General features: G+C 43.3%; 1 protein-coding gene across 1 annotated transcript in view; it reads left to right on the top strand.

The window, feature by feature from the left end:
* The window catches only part of KCTD13 (potassium channel tetramerization domain containing 13), a 165,474-nt gene that overhangs the window by 103,058 nt on the left and 47,020 nt on the right, over positions 1-15,396 (top strand). The window contains exon 6 of the mRNA XM_085618795.1: positions 14,094-14,289. Within this exon, the coding sequence (XP_085474921.1) occupies positions 14,094-14,289 (196 nt within the window). The remainder of the gene's footprint in view (positions 1-14,093; positions 14,290-15,396) is intronic.

The raw sequence follows: 15,396 nt of genomic DNA, 5'->3' as shown, positions 1-15,396 counted from the left end.
TGAGTATGCATACTTCCTTATTCTTATCCACACAATGCATCATTAGAAGCATTGATAGATCGTGAATCGGCTAGTATTGCATATTTAGTTTGTTCTAAGGTTGGTGCCCAAAATGCACCTCTTCAGTGAGTGCCAATCTCCAGAAGTTTCAGGAAGTGGCTGATAAAACTACTTTCTTCAAGGGAGCAGTCAATGCTGCAAGTAGTACATTAAGGTTCTTGCAATTTCTGAGCCTGATAGTGAATACAAAATACCAGTACTATATCCTATCCGAAGAATCTAGGGCCAAATGGAAAAAATGTTTTTGGCATCTCAAACCCTTCAGATTCACTAAAATACAGGGGTTGTGGCTGCAAAAAGCAGTTTACGTATGTACTGTTGCATGTGTAAGTTTTGAACGTGTAACTATTTCTGAATCACAAAATAAGTCTCAATCATTCCTTAATTACAATTTGGAAGGGGCTTGTTAAGCGCGTTCCTTACAAACTGTAATCTAGTAACTTGTCAGTGGTTTACGATCATAAATCACGGTCACAAAGTATTGATCAGTTAACTCCCAAGTTAGGGGTAGTAACTAATTCACAAAAAGGAAATGTCCCCCTCTGGGTATTAGGGGACCACTTCCTACGGTCACCGAAGTTGTTCAAAACAGAAATTTTTTAAATAAATGAACAAGCACTAATTCCTCTAAGGAACTTGGCCCGCTTAAAAAATAAAGAAAATAAGATATCAGTTTGCCAGTTTTATAATGCAATCACTGGAAGAGTGGTCTGCATTCCCTTGCAGGCCACCATCCCTGTGGTTGTGGCCGATCACAGGTGGTTGCATTTTGCTGCCTGCCTAATAAATATCTGTGATTCTTTATTATGTAAACCGACTTGTTAATACATAGGTCAGCCCTCATAATAAAACATTGGTTGCAAAAAGTTGGTACGCAATTGCGTCTGCTTTGTCCAGCGACTTTCATAGTACGTCTGGCGCTTTGTTTCTAGGAGCAGTTTTCAACACCTCAGTGCCGAGCATATGACAGTTAAAGATATTATTGTGCACCTTTTAAACTTAACCAAGATACATTGAAGAACATCAGAATTTCTCACTGCAGATATAGAAGTCTTTTTATGCCCCATGACCGTGTAATGTGGGACACTTAGAGAACAGAACTTCTGTTAATCCCATGTTCAGGATTGTTTTACAGTGGTGGTGGGCGGGGGAAAATCAGAGCAACTTGAGGTTAGTTTTGCCTTTTCAAGTCTTCAAACCACAGAGAATGCTTACACTGATGCATTGCTTGAGGACTGATGAAACATTTAGTTATTTCTCCAGTTCCTCTGAAGCTGAGGAAATGGGTCTTTCAGCATCTTCTCACATATAAACCAATTCTAAGCGTGGTAAAGGATCTGGCAGATGTTCTAAGCCAGGATGAGGTGTAGGAGCTTGATGATTACATTTTGCAGAACAAATTTGAGGAAGGGGAATCTCCCTGTTGAGGGCCATTTTTGTTGGCCTATTCTGCTTCTTGGCAAACACAAAGAGATGATGGACGGAGTGCGGAAACTTTTCAAACACTCACCCCCAGTCACAGATCTGGGTTGAATCCATAATCGTTCTTTAGCTCACCTCGCCACCTCAGTTCAGACCCAGCTATATGCACATCAGTCCCTGTGCCTCATGGTAACAGTCCAGCCCGAACTGCCAAGCCAGGTCTATCCTGAACTGGAAACAAGCATCCTGGGACCGGTTTTGGGGTTACACCCCTCTTCAGCCAGGCTAGCTTGAATCCAGGGGCAAAGTGAGCAAGGGACCCACGTCTGGGCATACCCTGCCAACTTAGGGCGAACAAAGCAAACACAAAGAGATGATGGTCAGAGTGCTGAAACTTTTCTAACACTCACCCCCAGTCACAGATCTGGGTTGAATCCATCATCCTTCTTCGCCACCTCAGTTCCCCAGAAACTGGTCCCGGGATGCTTGTTTCCGGTTCTGGCTTGGCATTTCGGGCTGGACTGTTCCCATGAGGGACAGGGCCAAGACTGATTTGCATATAGCTGGGTCTGAAGTGAGGTGGCGAAGTGAGCTAAAGAATGATGATGGATTCAACCCAAAGCACTCCGTCCATCATCTCCTTGTGTTTGCTCTATTCTATTTCTTACCAGTTTGATGAGCAGAGTACTGCACGTTTCTTATCAGTCTGCCATATGCCAGGCTGCGGTGGTAGACATGGTTACTGTTGAAGTCCATACAGAAAACATGCGGATTTAAAGTTTATTCACTCCTTCTCATCTGATAACAAGGCCAGAGTTTGCACTACTATCCTGTTTCCCTGGACCATGCAGCATGTCTCTTTACTTAATAGAATTCTGCCACCTCATCATCTTGGAAGACTGTGGAGGTTTTCCTGTCAGCGAGAACAATGGATACCAGAAAGAAACATGTTCAAATTGGAGCATTTAGCTCATCCTGGATTGCTGGGTGTTCACCAGTCCACCCTTTATGCCTATAGGAGTGGTGATTAATCCATCTCCTGCATAAAATGAAGACCCTTCTGTAAGCAATTGTATTTGTCTTTTTTTCCCCTTCCTTTTCCTCTTTTTTTCCCTTCCTTTTCCCCTTCCTTTTCCTCTAGCTGTGAGGCGTGCTTTGGTGTGAGTGCTCAATACATTAGTGTTCAAGATAATGGCGAACAGGGGTTAAATACAGTTGTATTATAATTTGTATAACCACTTTCCTTACATTGAGTGTATATGGAAGAGAAGGGGTGCACTTCCAGATATGAAGGCATGAGGTTTCATCCATTTCATTGCCCAGTTCCTCTTCCAATTTGACAGAATATACTGGCTTAGCCGAAGGTGGGGGTCCAACTAAATGTAGCCTTGTTTGTGATGTGTTCAACCAGCATAGCTTCTTCAGGTGTGAGGAGGTCTCATTTGATTGCTTCCCTGATACCTTTTGAAGTGATCCTGTGTGTAGCAGAAGGGATTGTGCGCTATTTTTGTCCAACGCTGACATAATGATCCCATCAGGACAGGTTTACCTTTTTCAAACAGATTGGCTATAGTTATTGTCTTTTTTTTTTAACCCATTGCCAAAGCCTTTATCTGTTCCAATGTGAAGTCTGTGTTATGTAATACATTGGGGAAGGGTACATGGTCATTCCAGTGGGTTCACAAAATGGAGCATAATCTGTTGTTTCTAGGAGATTCTTATGCTCTCTCGATCTTGGAAGGAGCTCTGGCAATATATATACTGGTTGTGGTGAAAATGCAAATTCCAAGTTTACTTTGCGTTCAGGGCTGTTAGGCCTCGTTAGTTCAATCAAGGGCTGTAATTGGGCAGCACCTACATAGTGTTCGACATGAGGGAAACCCAAACCTCCTTCATATTTATCATAGAAGAGGACTTTTATTTAGATAAATGTAGGGATTAACTCTTCCAGTTGGTTTCTGTATATGTTGAAGTGTTCCCCTTTGGGTAGGTGAGAGGTAAGTTCTTTGTCACATAATGCAACCTGGGGCTAAAATGAATTTTTATACAGGCAAGGCTGGTAGCTATAGCACACAGGCTTAACTTAGGGCAATGTGCAAAGTATTTAATCCATACCAAAACAGTTATAAAGATGTTTATACAAATCAATAAAAATCGAAACTGAATTTGAAAACTAGCCAAATTAAATAAACAAAATGACACCTAAATGGCAAAATTCCAATCAGCGGAACTGAAGATATACATTTTAAAGATTTTAAGTAGGAATAGCTCTTAGAAGCAGAGTCAATGGTTGTATTACTATGGTGATCCTAGTATCCTCCCACATCTCAAACTAAAATCCAGTTGGGGCAGTTGTTGTACTCCCAATAAACCCAGAGACAGAAGTCTGGTAAGACAAAAGCTGAATTGTTCAGCAACCAGACCGTAGATATACAAGACTTGTCTTGCATCCTGTTCTCACCCTTCGCAATGTGCCCCAAGTGTTTTTTGTAAAACCCCAGTAGATCTGTCAAGATTGATTTGACACTCCAGCAGGACTAGACACTGTAATGTCAAAAAGAATCCCACTGTGATTTGAGCCTGCTTGGATGGGGAAGGGGATGGCACTTCTCCAGTATTGGGGTATCTTTCATAGATTCACATGCCTGAATCATTCCCCGTCATCTGATCTGGAGTCCCACGGTACATAAAAATAGCGATATATATGCATATAGAAACCATATCATAGGTAACCTAGAACCAGGAAGTAAAGTAGCCAGAACTCAAAAGGAAAAAATTCCTCCACTTTCATGACTCGTCCAAGTCATTATATATAGACCAAACTACAGCCAATCAGGCGACAGCACCACCCAGAATGTTCTCCTCAGAGGCTCAGGCTCTCAGATTTTCTACCTCACGTCGTGTGAAGGGAGTCTCCCTGAGCTCTGCTCAGTATTTCTCTGGTTTCTTAAGGAATTCTTCATTTTATGATGTCTTCTTCAAAGAAATCTCTCTTTCCACCTTGTGAATCTTGTGGGAAGCTCAGGCTGTTTTCAGAAGATCCCCACAAGAAGTGCATTTACTGCTTGTATCCTGACCACCAGGTGAGAGACTGCAAGATTTGCAAAACTTTCCCATAAAAGACTCTGAGGGACAGAGAAGGGCGGCTACTTCTGTGGCTACAGAAGATTAAAGATCAGGACAATCCTTTATCTGAAGTTAGGAGTATTGCCTCTGTCCAGACTACTTCCTCTAGGAAGAGGACAGCTGACAGATTTATCTTCGCCTGGGGCTCAGGTGTCGAAAAAACAGCACACTTCTAAGAGTGCTGAGCTGCCTTCTACTTCTAAAAAGGCTCCTCCACCTTCTAAGAGTAAAACTCTTCCTTCTACGCCCCCGAGAAAGACTGTGAAGTCTCAGACTTCAAAACAAGTTTCTGACAGAGATTTACCTCAGAAACAGGGTCCCTTGTCGACGAGCTCGACGACGATGTCTTCGTCGATGAAGCCTACCGTCAGCCCGACACCGACTGCTGCCTTCTCGTTGCCGAGCCGCAGATAATATGGTCATCGGCATCATCGCCGTCGACGCCTGTATCCGTCTCTGTGAAGCCAGTCTCGTAGATGAAGGAGGTGAGATCTACCGTCGACGTTGCTTTGATGACGAAAATGAAAAGCGGCTCGTTGACGGCTGCCTCGTCGTCGAGGTTTGTCTCGTCGACTATCACTTCATCATCATCCGCCTCGTCGACGGCTATCTCATCAACGCTACAACTGTCTTAATGCATGGCTCTTCCGGTTTGGTCTTCGCCTATGCCAACAAAATCATCTACGGCATCGTCTACACAGTTGCCTCCGTCGACAGCAACGCCTTCTTTGCTACAAAGACGTGGGGCTTCCTTGGAGGTTCTCTCTCCAATTCACACCTCTCCCTCTAAGGTTCCTCTTGTGTTACCTGAACAGTTGCTGGATTCTGAAGAGGATGATGAAGAATCGGGTGATCGGTTTCGTACTGCCAGGAGCCCTTCCGAGCTCTTCATTAAATATCAGGATGTGGATCAAGAAGAGGATTTCTGCCAGGAGACTATTCCTTCAGCTCCAGATCCAATTCCTACGGCCCAAATGCCTGGCTCTTATAGAAATAATCTGCAATACATGTTGGACGATTATTATCGACGTTTCCCTCCATCTGAATCAGCTTCTTTTATACCACCTACACCTGTTCCTCAATCTTCATCAGCATTGAGGTCGCCCAGACCACATTCTCCGGTACCTTCGCATCACTCTCAGGATGCTCACACCACAGATGGCGATAGGGAGGAAGGTGAACAGGATGACAGGTCACTCATGACAGAGTGGGACAGCTACAGATACAAACTCTGTCTCCATCTACTCCTGCTCCGGTTGACTGTCCTCCAGTTGACATCGGAGGTTTTCATCTTCTCATGGAGGGGGCAACACAACGGTTCCTCCTACCTATGGAAACAAAGAAGGATGATTGTTTCCTTTACGATTTTAAAGATCAGCCGAGGAAGCAGATACGGTCGATTCCTATTATTGACTTTATTTGGTAGTAAGGACTAAAGGTTATGAAAGCTCCTGCTTCTGTTCCTGCGGTCTTGCCCTGCCTCGAGGAAATACAAGGCACCAGACAATTCGCCAGCATGTCTGATAGGTCAACCAAAGGCAGATTCCGTTATCCCCAAACAGCTCAACGTCGAGCGCCGAATCCCTCTTCTCCACTCTCAGCTCCTCCTGATCGGGATGGGAAGCATCTGGACGCTATTGGAAAGAAAGTTTCGACCATGGCAGCAACGACCGTCCGTGCAGCTAATTCACTAGCCATCTTAGGTCGATATGATAGACAGATGTGGTCGGACATTTTTCCCTACATCGACATGTTGCCTGAGCCCGCTAAGTCAGAGGTGCTAAAAATCCTTCAGGAGGGTGAACGAATCTCGGCTGAGATTGATTCGGCTGTGGATGTTGCGTCTACAGGTTTTCAACAACTGGCAGGGGCCGCAGTCTTGTGGCAACAGGGTTGGCTAAAAGCTACATCATTTTGCCAGGAGGTTCAGGCTAAAATAATTGATATGCCTTTGCATGTGGACGAGGCCCTCCAGGCCATTAAAAAGGATACCGAAACAGCAAGATCTCTCTGTACTCTTCAGTTTCAGGAAAGCGCCTTTTCGTGGCGCTAGAGGCCATGGATCCTTCTGTGGTCGAGGAGGCTATAATCAGCAAAGACAATATCAATCCTATCAGAGTAACCAACGTTATTCATCTCGGCGTCAGCAATCCTTCAGGCAATAACCAACTACCTCTTGATACGTCTAAAACGCAGTGACAACTGCCACCTGCTCTACCGCTTACCCCTTTAATAGTTGGAGGAAGAATCTCCCGTTTTTACTCAAACTGGTCAGCTATAACAACAGACAAATGGGTCTTGGACATTGTGGCCAGCGGGCATGTTCTAGAATTTGTAAAACTTCCTCCGAATACTCCTCCCAAAGGACCACCTCCAGCTCAACTCTCAGAGCTTTTTTCCCAAATAATTTTGATGTTACGAAAGGGAGAGATTGAGGTAGTTCCTCAGTTGCAAAGAGGAACCGGTTTCTATTCCAGATTTTTTCTAATAAGAAAGAAATCGGGAGAATGGTGCCCCATTTTAGATCTTCGCTCCCTCAACAAATATCTAACTGACTCTTCAAGAAATTCTCCAACTCCTCACGGCAGGGGATTACATGACCACCCTCGACCTGCAAGATGCTTATTTTCATGTACCAATTCTCCCCAGACACAAAGTTCTTGAGGTTCAGAATTGCTGGCAGGGACTTCCAGTTCAAAGTCCTTCCTTTCGGACTACGTTCCGCGCCCCGTGTCTTTACCAAGGTCTTAGCACCAGTGGCAGCTCATATTCGACTGGAGGGATCTCAAATCTTTCCTTATTTAGTCGATTGCCTTTCAAGGCGAATTCTTTCACAGTCGCAAACGCCCATACTCAGAGATGTCGGTCTCTTTTCCCATCTCTGCTCCTCTCTATCAATTTGGACAAGTCTCACCTCGGCCCATCACGAAGGGCGAACGTTCTTGGGAGCCACCATAGACACTCTGCTGACACAAGCCTGTGTCTCAAACGAAAGGCAACTGAAACTTTGCAAACTTGCCCAACTGTTGCGATCAAGAAAGTACATTTCAGTCCGGCAGTTCAAGTCACTTCTGGGGATGCTGTCATCTTGCATTCCCCAGGTCCCCAACTGCCGTCCCAAGATGAGACCTCTGCAAGAGGAGCTCAACAAACAGTGGTTGCAGGTTTCGGGATCCTTTGACTATGACATCCACGTGAATTCTCGGATTTGGGAAGCCTTACACTGGTGGACTTGCACAAAGAACGTGACAGTAGGCTGCTCATTTCTATTGGAAACTCCAAGTTTCGTCATCACCACGGACGCCTCCCTCGAAGGATGGGGAGCGCGTCTGGAAGGGCTCACCATCAGCGGCAAATGGGATGCTCAACAACGGACTTGGTATATCAACCTTTTAGAGTTGCTAGCTATCTTCCTGGCCCTAAAGTCTTTTCGCACCATCGTTCTCGGAGCATCGGTGTTGATCCGAACAGACAACACGACAAGTATGCATTACTTGAACAAACAAGGAGGAACAAAATCCGTTTTACTGTCTCAGCAAGCCCAGCAAATTTGGGATTGGGCGATCCGACATCGGATAAGTCTAACAGCAATCAATGTGGCGGGAGTTTCCAACGTCCTTGCGGATTCCCTCAGCAGGTCGACCGTTTCCAATCACGAGTGGGAGCTCCATCAACCAACTTTGGATCGTATTTTTCAGAAGTGGGGTCGACCTGATCTGGACTTATTCGCGACCAGTCAGAACCGCAAATGCCCATTCTTCGCAAGCTGGCTTCCCCACAAGGGATCGTGCAGGAATGCGTTTTCGATGAACTGGTCACAAATTTATGCCTACGCTTTTCCATCAATACCGTTGGTTCCCAGGGTTCTCCGGAAAATAAAGACAGAACCTTGTCGCCTAATACTCATAGCTTCCAGGTGGCCTCGCCAGTTCTGGTTCACCGAACTTCTTCTTCTCTCCGAATGCGATCCCATTCAGTTGCAACCATAACCGAACCTTCTATCCATTCAGAAGGGACAGCTCTGCCACCCGGATCCTGCATCTCTGCGCTTAGCGGCCTGGTGCCTGAGCACCTAGAATTCACTCACTTAAACATTCCTTCAGACTGTAGGGAAGTCTTGGCCAATGCTAGAGCGCCTTCCACAATAAACACATACAGTCTCAAATGGAAACGTTTTTGCCTGTGGTGTCAAGCCGCCAACATTTATCCAATCCAGGCAAAACCGGAACACATTTTGCCTTTCTTTTTACATTTGGCAAGATCAGGCCTTTCCCATTCTACTCGTGAAGTATTTTTAGCGGCTCTTTCAAGATTTCGACAGGATGGTTCCAACTCTTTGTACTCCTCTAGGGTAATTCAGCAGTTCTTCAAAGGATTGTTTTGCATGTTTCCTCCCATATGCCGTCCAGCTCCATCCTGGCATCTTAATGTTGTCCTCTCACAACTCATGCGACACCCCTTTGAACCTATTCATAGGACAGATTTGAAGTTTCTTTCAAGGAAAGTGTCTCTGCCGTTGGCTCTCGCATCAGCTGGGTGGGTCAGTGATATGCAAGCCTTCACTTTTAAACCGTCTTTCCTTCAGTTCACTAAGGACTCGGTAGTGCTACACACTAACCCCGTTGCCTAAAGTACCTTCGGACTTCCATCTCAACAAACCGGTCATTTTAAAGACTTTTTTTCCTAATCCTCAATCACCTGCAGAAAGGGCTTTACATACTCTTGATGTCAAGAGGTGTCTCAAATTCTATTTACAGAGGACATCTTCAATACGGAAATCTGATCAGCTGTTTATAGCTTATGGAAAGATGTTTACACCCAATATCCAAACAGTCCATTGCTCGTTGGATTTCTGCTGCAGTTTGTTTCTGTCATCAGCATCCAGGCAGACTATTACAGACAGCTCCGAGAGCACATTCTACTAGAGCAATCTCTTCCTCTACCGCTCTCTTTGCTGGTGTGCCTATTCATCAAATCAGCAGAGCTGCTATGTGGTCCAGCAGGCTCACCTTTACCAAGCACTACTGTCTGGAAGCTGCCAGCGATGCTGACACGTGTGTGGGACAGGCGGTTCTCCTTAATCTTTTTAAATAAGGTGAGCCTCTGTTCTTCCCTCCTCCTCTTGTTATTTCTGACATACAGATCTTCTATGATTGTTGGTGTGTGTATATATATATAGATGCGTATATATATATATATATATATATATATATATATATATATATGTGTGTATAGAAATATCTATATTTGGAATTACATATTGCCTATGATATGCATATGCTTATGTTGTGATGATAATATCACTAGTATTGTTATGGAGTTACTGCTCTCTACTCTGATTCAGGCATGTGAATCTATGAAAGATACCCCAATACTGGAGAAGAACAAAAGTTACTAACCTGTAAGCTGTGGTTCTCCAGTATTGGTGCCTTTCATAGATTCACATGCAACCCACCCACCTCCCCTCAGAGGCTCTTCTATGCTCTTTTCACTCTGGAGCACACTTGTGCTAGAAAATCTGAGAGCCTGAGCCTCTGAGGAGAACATTCTGGGTGGTGCTGTCGCCTGATTGGCTGTAGTTTGGTCTATATATATAATGACTTGGACGAGTCATGAAAGTGGAGGAATTGTTTCCTTTTGAGTTCTGGCTACTTTACTTTCTGGTTCTCGGTTACCTATGATATGGTTTCTATATGCATATATATTGCTATTTTTATGTACCGTGGGACTCCGATGACAGGGAATGATTCAGGCATGTGAATCTATGAAAGATACCAATACTGGAGAACCACAGATTACAGGTAAGTAACGTTTGTTCTTCTCAGGTGTACGCTAACATTTGCCTGTGACAGGTGAGGTCTCCTTGAAGTGTGCCCCAAGTATAATATGTAAACCCCAAGCAGACCTGTCAAGCGGGAATTGACACAGTAATGTAAACAAAATGCAAAAAGACGTTCACAGCCCCACCCTTCATATTCTGTCATGTTCAGAGACATCACTGCCGATTCAGGACTGCCTACTGTTTGCTGCTTGGAGGCTTTTCATACCTATTCCCACCTATTCAAATGCTAATTAGTGGCTGACAGTAGTGGGAGAGCATATGTAAATTGGCCTCCATAGGCTTTAAGCAGAAAAAGCTAACTTTCTAAATGTACCTTTTCCTTAATCTTTATCAAAAATCCAACTTCACCATTGAATTGTATTTTTAATAACTATTACAAATATTTGTATAATTATTTTTCTAACTGTTTTCTTACAGAAAGTAGCATTATTAAATGTAAGATTGTAATCCAGTGATGTACTATGAAATAGCCAGCCTTGCTACAGTAAAATGTGCTTTTGGGATTTTTCTCTGTAAACGCATTTAATGGTAAATTCTTACATGTCCTACTTTTAAATTCCATGTATCCTGCCTTGTGGGTAATGAGGCCTACATAGAGGTAACTTATAAGGAATGTTTTGACCCGTAAAAAGGGGTTATTTTGACAGGTTGAATGTGCTCTTTAAAACTGCATATCTAGGCTACAAACGATAGGCTTGCAGTCATGTTTGCACTGCCACTGTTGTGGGTGCTGCAATCCACTACTGAGATTTACCTTACAGGCCCTAGTTACACTTGGTACAATATACTAGGAACTTATAGGCAAGTTAAATATGACCATTAGGGGTATGTCATCTTCACCCTGTTGAAAGGGAGAGCAAAGGCAGTTTATCACTTATTAGCAGGCGCATAATGCACATATTCTACAGCCAGAAAAATATAGGATCCAGCAAAAGTGACAAAAATCCTGTGTGTTTCCGAATAAAGGGCATATTTCTTACAAAGGAGCTCCCAATAGTACTAACTGTAATGATGTATCACACAGCTTATCCAGCAGGACATGTTGGACAGCCCATATTGCAGACTTCGAACATAGCTCAAATGTTCTGCATTGTAACAGTACAAAGTATTAAGGTAGGTCCAGAAAAACATCTGTGCTTTAGACAGAGCACCTAATGTATATATTCAACACGGTAAAAATATGCCTTGTGCTAATTATTGAAAGAGAGAGAGAGAGGAGACTTCTATATGTGCGTAGCAGGAAACTGGTATATTAGAATACTTTCCTTAATTATATACAGTCAAAGTTGCATTGGTGGCACATTCTTTTGTGCCTATGCAGTGGAACATCATTGCTCAGTAGCTAATGTATGTAAATGCTAGTTATCTAAAATGGAACAAACAGGAACCCAAGAAACTTAGTAGTTTAGACATCAGTCATTGTAGTGTAGCGAGAGTGCAGCCTCACGCGCAAGTCAGTTATGGAGGACAAAATTGGGCAGTTGTGGCATGCAAAGCAAGGTTTTCAATATTGTAGTCTAACCCCGGCATGACATTCGCAGCGAAAGGCGGGTCAGTGAAGGAGATAGGGCAGTACACTTCATAGAGTATTAACTATTAGGGGGAACACAGGGTAGCTGTATTGTAGGGTAGGGCTTTCAGAAGGTACCAAGCTTAAGGAGGAAGACCATAGTCTTTTCCTTGAGTGCAGTAGGTAAGGAGGAGCCCATCCAGCTTAATGATAAGGGATATTTGAGGAGTCCTCGGGCCTCCTCACACTGGAGCAAAGCACTCTCTGATTCAGACCTGGAGAGCACAGTTCAGTGTCAAGCTGCTATTGCCAGTTAGTGTTAACCTTCCAAAGGCATGTTATAGAGTGCAGTGCTAGTAGTAGGGCTAGATCTAGAAACCGGGAGGTGGCTTTACTGATGTAAAGTGAGACACATCCTGAACCTATGCAGTGTATTAGTGCCAGATAAATTACATTGATGGCATTTGAAGTCTTCCACTGGGAAGAAAAAATTTAACTTCTCTGGAGTGAGGTATGCCCTGTTAAGAATGTAGATCTGAATTAAATTAAAGCGGACATTACGAGAAACAGCAGGTGGGTGGGAGAATAGTTTATCTTAGTCAGCATTGTTTAGCGCCCTCCCCAAGTCAGACTCCCACAGAGCTTGCAACGGATCTAGTGGCTACCCCACTTCAGTCTACCTGACTCAACTCCATTCTACCTGAATCCACTCCAGTCTACCCCACTCCACTTTAGTCTACCCCAGTCCACCCCACTCTTCCACAATCTCCCCACTCCCCTCCAATCTACCCCAATTTATCCCACTCCACTCTACCCCAATCTACTATCCCTCCACAATCTACCCCACTCCATCATAACCCACTCTACCCCACTCTAATCTACCCCACTCTACCCCATTCTACTTTACCCCACGCCACTAATGTTTAGCCAGGCTTAACAGCAGCCAGACTGGTGTACATAATGGCTAAAACACATGCCAGTGCTTTTTTTTTTTTTTTTACTTAAAACGTAATCATCCAGTAAACTGTGTGGAAGAAACCGATTAGTGCACTACTGCCGATCTAAGCTTATCAAAGGTTGTACTGGATATAATTTCTTAGCTAAAAGATCTAAAAGGCGCCAGTCTGTATTAATTGAAGAGTTGATCAGAATATAATTCCAGTTGGGCATGGAGTAGTGAACCATGACCCTAGAGCTGGTGGAGACATGGAGTCTGTTAATCAACAGTGTACTGCAAAGTGTATATGTATAGCCAGAGTAATGTTTCCCTGCCTGTCGGTATTGCAAACTGAAAATAATGTAGGGAAGGATTATGCATTGCTTTGGTTCCCAAGAGGACCCACATTTTTTAGCCAGACAGATTTTCCAAGTACCTGAAAAGTAACAGAGGCAAAACTTAAATACGGACCAACAGTGAAGGAAAAGTCACTGAGCAGAATCGAGACTAGGGTTGATGTTGACAAATTTTCTCGTTGTCATCACAAAGTACGCTCCCGTGTTAAAAAAAAATGTTGAGCGCCAGATTGATTGATCAATGAAGACTACATTATTAGGGCTTTCGATGAAGAAACACAAGTCTGAAAGAGAACCACCCCCCAACCCTGAGGAGCTCAGTAGCTCAATTCACTTGGGAAATACAAACTGCAGTACTCATTGACACTCAAGCACTCCATGCCAGGTCAGCTGCCTCCCATACTACCATTTTCGCTGTTTTACATTACAAAAGGCCACTTTTACTGTTCATACTTCCTCCCTTGAATATAACGGGAGAGAAAGCAAAAGGCAAAAAGTAGGAAGGATAAAATCTAATTTGTTTTGGGGCAATTTACACTGCTTTCTTGATTTATCCATCAACTTTCTTTTTACTCTTCTTTCTGTTTTCATGGTCTGTTCCTTAAACATAGATAGAATAGGATGGCAGATTGTATCCATCCCTCTCCAGCAAGGCCCACTCTTCTCTACCAGTTCTTTGCACACAGACCTTCAGCTATTCCCTTGTTTTCTCTGTGCAGTTGCTCGCCTGCGTTTGTCCTCTTCTTTCTGTTCCTGTTTTCCCTTCTGTGCACCTTCCCTGTGTAGTGTAGTACCAGTGCCTACGTCACTCTGATGCTACGGTCATTCTCTGCCCGACAGTAACTCAGACGAGAACCTGCTGAAGAACATCGAGCTCTTTGACAAGCTGGCGCTGCGCTTCAATGGTCGGGTCCTCTTCCTGAAGGATGTGTTGGGGGATGAGATCTGCTGCTGGTCCTTCTATGGCCAGGGCCGCAAGATTGCCGAGCTCTGCTGCACCTCCATTGTTTATGCCACAGAGAAGAAGCAGACTAAGGTGAGCTACGTCATGGGATTGGGGCTTTGTGCGGAACCTATCGCAGTGTTGCATGGATGGACAATCGCACTCGTTTTTGTAATCTCCGTAGAATGATGATAAATGGGTAGGTAGTGCAAGAAGGTAAATCCTCCCGAGTGTGAGGATGACTAATATCCAAAGTTGGAAGCGCGATCCTCAAAGTTGAGGGGCGTCTCCCACTTGCACTCAAAAGCATCGTGATCAAATAACCCCCGTTTTGTCAATAAAGTTTGTTTCACAATTAAATTTGTCAGTGATATTGTAGGTTCATAATTTCTTCATTACGATCATTAGTTCCTTGTGTCATTTTCATTCTTATCTTTATATATACAACAGCCCAATGCATTTCGGGCAGTGGCCCTTCTTCAGGGGCATATTAACTGTTACAATAGAGAAAACGTCAGGTCAGCATAACATTTAAATGACTTTCAATGTCATGTACTAACACAAAAATCCAAATTAAAATGTGATTTACATACCACTTGTACTCAGTAATGTCTGTCATAACCATGTCTATAACTGATATATTGATGAGCTCATAATGTGGTTATTCTAATTTTAAAATGATAGCATTGAATTTTAGTGACAGTGTAAAGCATTTGTTGTACACACTCAGTCAGCAGAATGATTTCACACACTCAATAACTGAACTCTAGGCCAATGGTTTATATAAAAAATATATGTCTGTTTTATTTTAGAACCAACAATAGGAATTAAAATATACTTTCTCAGGATGAGATGCTTTATATAAATACTTCTGCAATATGCAATTGGCTTTTGTAGAAAGTTACAAGTTGTTGCAATAGGCAACACAGTTTTAAACACAATAATGCATTGAGTTCAATGGAAGTTTCAAGTTATTTACAATAATTACTTTCAGGATTACTTTTGGGATTCCAGACTGGATCCTAGATTCAGTCCTGGGACAGTACTTAAAAACAAGTGATAAAAGTCGATTTAGTTACTCCTAGGATTTTTGAGTAATATTTTGCTATTTTAAAAGTTGACACTTGGAAGAAATTTCATAGACAACAGTCAGTGATTCCCTATGGAAGAAAATTCAAGTTGCAGGTATAGTCTGTTCTC

This window comes from Triturus cristatus, chromosome 7 (genome assembly GCF_964204655.1).
Source record: "Triturus cristatus chromosome 7, aTriCri1.1, whole genome shotgun sequence".
In the NCBI taxonomy this organism is placed as follows: Eukaryota; Metazoa; Chordata; class Amphibia; order Caudata; family Salamandridae; genus Triturus; species Triturus cristatus.
This window is presented reverse-complemented; position numbering and strand designations above follow the sequence as displayed.